This window comes from Pteropus vampyrus, unplaced genomic scaffold, assembly GCF_000151845.1.
Source record: "Pteropus vampyrus isolate Shadow unplaced genomic scaffold, Pvam_2.0 Scaffold91, whole genome shotgun sequence".
Classification (NCBI taxonomy): Eukaryota; Metazoa; Chordata; class Mammalia; order Chiroptera; family Pteropodidae; genus Pteropus; species Pteropus vampyrus.
Window position 1 is genome coordinate 5,162,651 of NW_011888872.1, and position 9,375 is coordinate 5,172,025.

Sequence of the window (9,375 nt, forward strand, 5' to 3'; positions counted from 1 at the left end):
ATGACATTTATTGGAAGAGCCATTTGGTCTTGTCACTCAGTCTATTTTCAGCTCTAAAACCTGGGTTCTGTTAATCCTTCAAGATAAGAGCATTATAGAAACTAAATTTAACTACAAAAATTCTTTCAAAAGACGATTTTATAATTTAAAAAATCTTAATTTCTTAGTTTCCCTATTTCAAATGTAGTATGCTTGTTAAAAGACATTTAGAAAATACAGACGAAGGAAATTTTTAAATCATCCAAATTTCTAGGCCTACATTTGATGTATATCCTGTAAGTTTTTTTCTCTACATAAATGCACTTCTAAAAACAAAAACCAGGATCATACTGAATATACTATTATCTAATCTTTTTCCATTTGTTATATGATGAACATTTTCCATTAGTATTAAATATTATTTATAATATTATCAATGATTACTATAAGTTGTTTTTTTAGGTTTTTTCCCAAAAACATTTTTAAATATATATAAAATTAAATTTGAAATCAAAAGAGCTAATTTGCTTTTCTCTTCAAGACAGAAGAAGAGGTACAGTCAGTAAGTCTTTCCCTTGCTGCCTCCTCACAGGAGAAGCATCTCTGGGTCAGTGGTTCCCCGCCAGGTGTGTATTGGCTGGGAAGCAGGCACTGAGCTCATGTGCATCAGTTCAGCTGGGTGTCTGACTACAGAGGATCAACAACATTAGGGCAAAGAAACACAAGACTGTGATAAACTGCTTCTCCCCAGTCTACCTTGGGTCTCAGCTGGTATTTTCAAAGGTGGGCCTGATGTAGATGCCAAATTAGTTAAAGTGGAATTTCAGATAAGCAATGAATAATTTCTTAGTGTAAGTATGTACCATGCAATATTAAATTTACATTGCATATTTATGTTGCATGGGGCATACTTGTACTAAAAAAAAACTATTTGTTTATATGACATTTTAAATTTAATTGAGTCTCCTGTATTTTATTAGCTAAATCTGGCAACCTTCCCTCAAATGCTAACCAGTGCCCAACTTGTGAATGCCCTTACTTGGGGCAAAGACCCACCCTTCCAATCACCTGGGAACAGTGGTCTGCTCCTTTTCTAGAAGAGGAAGGAGAATAAGAGAAAGAAAGAGCCTGGTTTAACAAAGCAAATCCTCTCCAATCCGGGACCACTACTAAGTATGAGGTAAGGATGTGAAAGTTACATTAACCCTTTCAAGCTATGAGGCTATAGCAGTATTAGATGAAGACACTGACACTTTCCTTAAGGGCTCAATCACCAGAAGGTGATTATTTTAAACAAATGTGTCTTCTGAATCATAACTAATGATATGTCCTTATGCTTAAATGTTACTAGGCTTTAAGTTGGGCAAGGTCTCTTTTTTATGCATTTGGGAGAAGGGACTGGTAATGACTTTCTATTCATTACTAGCAACATTACTTTTTCTACATCTCCTGGTATGGCCTGGTTATATTTCTATGTTAACATGCCTCGGTACTTGGGGATTTTATTTTTATTGGAGTTTTCTGTCACCGTTTTTAGATTATAAACCCTTGACGGTTTACGGTAATCATATAGGATTTCCTTTGTGATCCTGACACTGAGCTGGTTTTCAAAGAATACTGATATACTGGTGACACTGAAGAGGACTAGGAAGATAAAGAAGAAATGTACATATGAATGGAATGAAGGGAAAGAGAATGTCCTATGTTACACAGCTTTACAAATTTTAATTGTTTTAATTACCATTCCTTTCAAAAACACGACACAAATAACTACTGTACCAAACGTCTCTTTTTTTTTGTATTCATTCATCCTATATTGTTTTCTTTTTAAATCTGCACATTTAAGATGATAGTTTTTAAAGTTTTGCCTCTTTTGTAGAAGGCCTCAAGGTATGTTTATTTTCATGACTCCTTTTTATTAAAATTTCTTCAAGGCCCCCTCAGCTTGTCCTCACAGTTATACCACCTTTCTACCCCTATAAAGTATCATGACTATGTGTATATATATACATTTAAAATGCATGTGTCCATACATATACACACAAAAAATCAACTTCAGACGAGGTAAAGATGTGTGTGTATATCTATTTTTAACTAAAGTTTGGTTTTTATGGGAGATAACTTTTTTCCTAAAGAGATGACCACTTGTCTCTATACTATTTATTGAATGGGTCATTCTTTCCTCACTGATTTAAAATACCTTTTTAAAATAAACAGTATTCCTGAAAAAAAAAAAAAAGGAAGAAACAGTATGAATCTAGAGGCACCTCAACAACCACACCTCTTCTTAGGATGGTGACCTTCCTGGCATCCTGCACGTGTAGACTATTTCTGCATGCCACACAGTTTGAAAATATAATTGGCTACCTTTCAGTTTTTCTCCCTAGTTTTCATTTCTCACCACAGAGGCTTGACCTTAGCTCTGAAAATCCATTGTTCCTTGATCAGTTAGTTGGAGTTTATTTTCAGCTGTATTTTTAGAGTCTAGGTAATGTCCTTTCAAATCTTTCTAGTATGTATTAATTATGGATATTTTGTGACGAAGTCTGGAAATAATTCTAAGGCACTTAATGTCAACGGTAAAGGGCAAATCAAAAAGAAAAAAATTTTACTCAATTACAAGTTGGTCCCCAGATTCAGAGCTCGTAAAAAATGCATGTTTTTTTTTTTCAGAATGGAACACAATGAAATCAAATTAGAAGGTTTTAAAAAATATGAGGATGATATTTAGGTTAGAAAACAGTTACGTGGCTGAAACTTTCTCTTTCTAATCTGATTTTCTATTATTCATGTAGAAGCACTTTCCTTACTGCAAGCACAAAACCCAAAGATAGCTGTTTTCTCTAGTCAGTAATGATAAATTCACAAAGTTATAGGGTTGCTCAATAAAGTGAGATAAATTCATTCCTTCTTGTTTACAAAATTTAGAGTTATGAATTATGTTGTAAGAAAGTTTTTTATTAAAATGTCTTTTTTGTTTGCTTTGGAACAGTGGCAAGAATAGATTAATCTAAATTCCTATGTATAACTGCTTATTTTTTGTCTACTTTTCATTTGCCTGCTTTGTATTTCCATGACAATTTTTTTCTCTAATAAAAGACAAAAGTACTAGAAGTAGGTTTCTACAACACCTCGCAAAATGAGCTGACTTGTAAGAGATGGGTGGATACGGGCATACTGAGGCACACAGGTGGGGCCAATGTTGGCACCCTGTTTACATGGTTAAACAGGGGGATCTAAATAATCTCCTCTTAGGAATTTGACTTAAACTACTCACTTTTTTATCCATTTCTAACAAAGAAAACAAGGAAAGTATTGTTGCTTCTTTTCAGGAATGTGTGATTCAGGGCTGTTTCAGGATGAGGGTCTCTTTTCACTGGGGGGCTTTTCCACATGCCAGCCTCTATGCACCACATACTCACTCCGCATTTATATTGGATAATGAGAGGGGCAGCTGGAGACACTTGCTGGGCAGAGCAGGGAAGTAAATAAACACATGAAGTGACTCTATGCCAAAAATTCACACCAGCCCTGGCAGAAGGCAGGAGAAGGCAAAGGGACTGAAGAGGAAGAACTCCCCACAACTCCCACCAGCTGACCACTCAGCCAGGAGACCTGGGTTCTAGCCCTGGATCTGCCACTGTTTGATTTTCCCCCAGGCCATACCAGCAAACTCTCTGGATCTCCATTCATGGCCTATAAAGTGGTACAGGAGTCTGTTTAGACTAAAGCATATCGTTATAACACAAAATACTACCAATAAAAATTAAACCAAAGGGGCCTCGGCTCACACCTTCAGGAGGTGCCATAGAGACCACAAAGTTCAATCAACCACCACCATTCACCTGCATGCAACTATTCAAGCTCATGGATCAAACACGAGATACTAGCGAAAGTTCTTAATAGTCCTTAATATCAGTACATTCTAAAACTATCAACTAGCTTCCTTTTTGTCATTTACATATTAACATTGTATTTAAACCCTGAGACAAAAATGTAATTTTCCACAATCAAAAATAATACATTTGCTGAATAATGAGGTTCTTCCCCACTGACTGTTACCTGGGGAAGAGAATGTATTATTAAAACCAAAATATACTTTTTATGCAGAAACTATTTCATATCTAGGAATTTCTTTATTTGTCCAAGATGAGAGTTAGAAGCAGTGACAGAGTCAGCTTCTCAACCTTTTCCTGGAGCATCTGGTTTCTCTACCCTGACAATGGGCTGCTTTTGGAGGGAAAGATTTCCGACTTCATTCAATTTCTTGATCTCTATTCCATAAAACTACCCAGCCCAGAAGAAATGTGAGCTCCGAAACTGAGAGACCAAGTTACTGGACACCAGTTTACTAACTTGTCTCATGGTCAGCATTCCTCTAATCCCTGTCTCTAAAGGTACTCAAGAAACATGAGTTAGTTCTTTCGATTCTTCTAAATTAAAAAAAAAAAGAAGAAGAATTCTATGGAAAAAAAATAACTTAATGACTATTAAATTCTATTTATATTATTCTAAATTTCCTGCCACTCTGTTTATATGCTAATGTACATACAGATATCAGATGAAATCAGTGAATACGTGTTATTTTGAGTTCTATTTTTTCTTTTGCTTAACTTGATACATAGAAATGTGTATGAAATATACATAGTGTACATACTTGTCATTTTGAATTATAGCTTTTATTATATGGTGCCAAATTGTTTGCTAGATTATTGAGTCAATTTTCAATGCTGTCAAAAACATGAAGATATTAGATTCATTATAATCTAGTACACATTTAGGTTTTACTATTTTTATTTATTTTTGCTACTTTGATGGGTGTCTCGCCACTCTTCTAGAGCATACTTATTAATTTTTATATTAAGTATACACATATGTATCTGCTAGCAAACATAATTTCAGGAAAAGGACAGTTTGGCCATTAAAGAATGGAACTATGAAAAAAATGCAGAAGAAATTCATTCACATATTTGGAATAGAATCATATTTGGACCAAAATTATGGCTTCCTTTTGATTTTGCTGTTTTATCAAGGACACATGGCACAATTGCTGTAAAATTGCATGTCCATTAAACTTGTAAAAGTTTAAGACTTTGTATTCGCTGTTTATTGGGTGTGTTATCTGGACTTTCAACTGGCAGGTGGTACGCCGAGTCATTCTCTCTCCCTCGATACTTGTGCTTTCTCTACTTCACGAGCCCACTAGTGTACAGTATAAATTGCTTAACTTTGATTTTTATTAATTCAATAACCACAGAAAGTATTTAATAACTTATAATAATCATTTAACAACTCAGGTTTTATAGTATATAGGATGTGAGAATGTGCTTGTCACATACACGCAAAAAATACACAAAAACCTGCACCATGTTATTTGTTAGAGAATAAAGATAACTTTCACCAAAACATGGTGAAAGTGTGAAGTTCTAATAGTAATAGTGAATGTCAAGACAAAGTGCATTAAGCAAAACCTTATTTGTTCACTCACTCATTTATTCACAACCTTTTTTGAGCAGCACTACAACATGTGCAATGGAGAACAGAAAGATGAGTTCTGTTGCCCGAGAAGTTTACCATATATGAAGGGCATAGGAAATGTCGACACAAATAACTACTGTACCAAATGGACCTCTAACAGGATCCACAGAGCAATGACAACAATGCAGGAGAAGAGATGCGTTATTTCTCCCTGGAAGAATGGAGGAAAAAACTTTCAGCTGAGTCTTAAAGGACGGTAGGATTTGAACAGACACATGGCAACAGCATGAGCAAAGGAACACAGGCCAAAGGGAGAGGAAAAAAAAAAAGGGACACTTAGGTTCCACAGTTAGGTAGATATTAAGGAGCATGAATGGGTTAGTGGGTGATGACACTGCATGGGAAAGTTGCCCAGACCATGGAAGGCCATGAATATCCGACCAACTGATGAGCCCTAAGTCAGACAACTAGGGGGAGTCCACATGGTAGCCATGTACCTGTGCTTCCAGAAGCCTCCAGAAGTATGTAGGATGGACTGGAGGAAGTGCTAATGGAATCAGAGACCAGCATTACTATCATGGCACAGATGAAAAAAGAGTGAGGGATTGAACAAGGAGAGTAGAGAGTGAGGGACATGTGAGAGGAAGTAGGGTTTTGTAGTCATGGAACTTAATGATTAATATTATACATATTGCACATATGAAAAATTGAATGGAATTTAGAAGGAAATTATAGAATCAGTTTTCTGTAGAAATGTTCAGAGTTTTCTCTACTGACCTAATTTCTATGATTGGCATTATTAAAAACTTGTAGGTAAAAACACCTTTTGTGATAGGTCCTTGGCCTCCAATGCTAGCTTAAGAAAACAGTCTTATTCTAATGAAAATAATATCCATCAGTTAGTATTTTTATAGTACTGTGTTCCAATTTTAAATTAAGAAGATGGAAACTTGAGTTCTATTTTTTTCTATATGAAATTTATTTCTAAAACACCAGTATCATAAAGTGGCCCTTTGCAGAGAACTTGCAGCTGTCCCCCTAGTATTTTATATTTAAAAATGCAAAGTGCTGTGCTCCCACTTATTCGGAGAGATGAAATTGATGTTCTGAGTCACTGCCAGACATTTGTAACTAAGACTTTCAACAGCAACAGCTGCTCTGGATTTCAAATCGCTCAAGCGAATGCAGAACGCAGTGCGAGCTCTGGATAATGACGCGGGGGAGAGGAAATGAAGAAGACACAGAAAGGACATGTAATCTAAAGGCCGCATTTCTTTATGAGGCATTAACATATCTGATTTCCGGTCTAAGATTGGGTAGCTAACATACAAAGAGCTTACCTCATTACAAACAGAACTGGACTACATAGGAAGGTGTTAGAAAAAGAAAAAAAAAAGTAAACGCAGAACCATCTGTCAATGACTCTACGGAAAACAGGCTTACCTGAAAAATCAAGCGCACACACTCCTCTCTGGTGTTGTCCTCTCAACAGTGACAAGCATTTCAGAGTCTGTGTGTCCCACACATGAATAGCAGCATCTCTTCCAACCTTAAATAAAAGGATGAGTGTTATTAACTACTTATAAGTTATGAGAATAATTTTGTTCTTTAGAGTTAAGTGTTGCTCAGAAATCAAAATATTCACATTTGGAAAATTAGAAGACTCTCAGAAATCATCTGGTCCAACTCCATTATTTTGATAAGAAAACTGAGGTACACAGAGTATAAGAAGATTGTTCTGGCAGCAGGTTGGGTGTTAGCATTGCCTAACCTGGTGCATGGCTCCTAGTTAAGAGACTTTTAAAACTCTAATTCCAATGTCCGCAGTGATTTGCTTTTGTCAGTTAGTTCTACTTTGCCTTTCCCTACCTTCTCAACTCTACACAAGATTCCACTTCTTGGTCAAGACAGTCAGCTCTATATTGTCATGGCACTATCATCACTTAACCTACTTCAAGAAGCCTGGCCCTGTTTCTCCCCTGGAAATGAGTTTCATGGCTTAACTCTCTGTCATTAAGGTGGATTCTTCTTGAAGGGAATACTAGCTTCCATCACACTAATTCCCAATAACAGAGAAAAGCATAATAGTAAGTGGTTTTCTTCATTTATAATACATGGGGGGAAATCTGTTGGGTATAACGACTCTAAAAAGAAAAATGGGACATAAATCTATGTGCATAACTGAGCAGAATTCTGCCAACTCCTATACTGATCTGTGGAGGCACAGTTACCCCTGGTGTGGCTGTGGGCATACTGGTGTGTCACAGGTTTGCCTCCCACCCATTACAGTATAGAGTGCAGGGTCTCCTCAGGGGTTTATGTAAAGAACCAATCTCTATTTTTTCTTTCAAAGGAAGGTGAGCCAAACATTTGTCTATAGGAAAGACAAAAAAAAATGTGGGGGGTGGGGGACAAAATGGTGATCAATTACTTATAAAACAATGTCAGCCGATGCAGAATAAGTGGTCTAGTTTGCAGCTGGGGCAGCAAACCAGTGTGTGAATTAACGGCTCTTTCCTTTTAGAGGATTGTAGTCCTTTTACAAATGAAATAAAAGCTATGGATTTTTCTCCCCCAAAATGCACATTTCTGGGGTTGACTTCTTTAATGGCCTCAGTTTCATTCATAGATCTCATGAATATCAGCCTATGAACCCTGTTCAAAGACTTCTACCACCTATATGTCAAGTCTCAGAAATAATTAGTTGTCTCATGTTAACCTCTGACCTTCATTCAAGAGTTTTTCCTAGAGCTTTCAACTTAGAAACTATTGAGAATCAGTTGGCCTATAGTTAAAAACCCATGATAAAACTGAACAAAAATATAATCTGTACATTGGAAGAAAAGAGTACAAAACTGAAAATACTGTTGACAATATTCTCGCTTTATTAGCAAGGTAATAAATCTGAGTTTAACAAATTATTTTTTACTAAGTTAACTCTACCCTTTTCCTTTCCCCACACAAAATGACTAAATGTAAGGCTCTATTTTGAGTAGCTTTTCAATTATAGACTTGATCCAAAGTTTAAATATTCCAAAATGGTTCAGTCGAAATTTAGTTTTTTTGAAAAGCTAATAGAAAATAATAAATTAGCCCAAATCATGTGACTTTAAATTTAAAAAAAAAAGCAAAAACAATACTATGAAACAATGGTTCATTCAACAAACATCTTTGAGTACCTAGGGTATATTATGTACTAGGTATACAGTGATCAGGAAAGTATAAAAAGACTATGCATTCATTGAACTTGCATTATTTGTCCTAGCTAATCCTATTCACAGATCTGACCATATTAGGATGAGAATCTCGCAGAGGCTTCTCAATCATCCTAGAATGTTGGCTGATTCCCCCACTGTTATGAAATGATCCAGCATTCACCGAATCTCCAGCTTCCTGCCTCAGGTTTATTTCTACCAAGTATTTCTTGAATTTCTAATATGTAAACTGGATTCAAAATTAAACCCTCTCTCTCCAGCTAGGCCCTCATCTTAGAGAAGAGATATATACCTGCCCAGTGGCCACGTAGTCCTTCACTGGGTGGATGGTCAGGCTGAGAATGTCATCATCGTGCCCCAGGTACAGCCTCTGGGAGTGTTGCTGCCTGTTGTACACGACAGCGACTGCGGCAATGTGATAGACAACTTCTCCAGCTTGTGTGTAGAACAGATTGTTTCTACAGTCGTAGCCTCTGTAACTGAAGCACAGGTCCAAGAAATACACAGTATTTGCATAAACAGTGAATGAACAGAGCAGAAGTTGTCAGAAGGTAAAGCTAACATCTGGAATGCACAAGCAGAAACCCAGGTATCTTCATAGCTGCTTAACTTCAATGGGGGAATGAGGACTTCTGAGGGCATGTGATGATTTTCTGAGGGGAAAATGGGCATTGATAATTTTAACAGAATTTGTTTCCAGATC

The 9,375-nt window shown here is 36.4% G+C and overlaps 1 protein-coding gene across 1 annotated transcript in view; it reads right to left on the reverse strand.

The window, feature by feature from the left end:
- The window catches only part of EML6 (echinoderm microtubule associated protein like 6), a 274,207-nt gene that overhangs the window by 91,634 nt on the left and 173,198 nt on the right, over positions 1-9,375 (reverse strand). Inside the window, exon 16 of the mRNA XM_023532868.1 lies at positions 6,901-7,006. Coding sequence (XP_023388636.1) covers positions 6,901-7,006 — 106 coding nt within the window. The remainder of the gene's footprint in view (positions 1-6,900; positions 7,007-9,375) is intronic.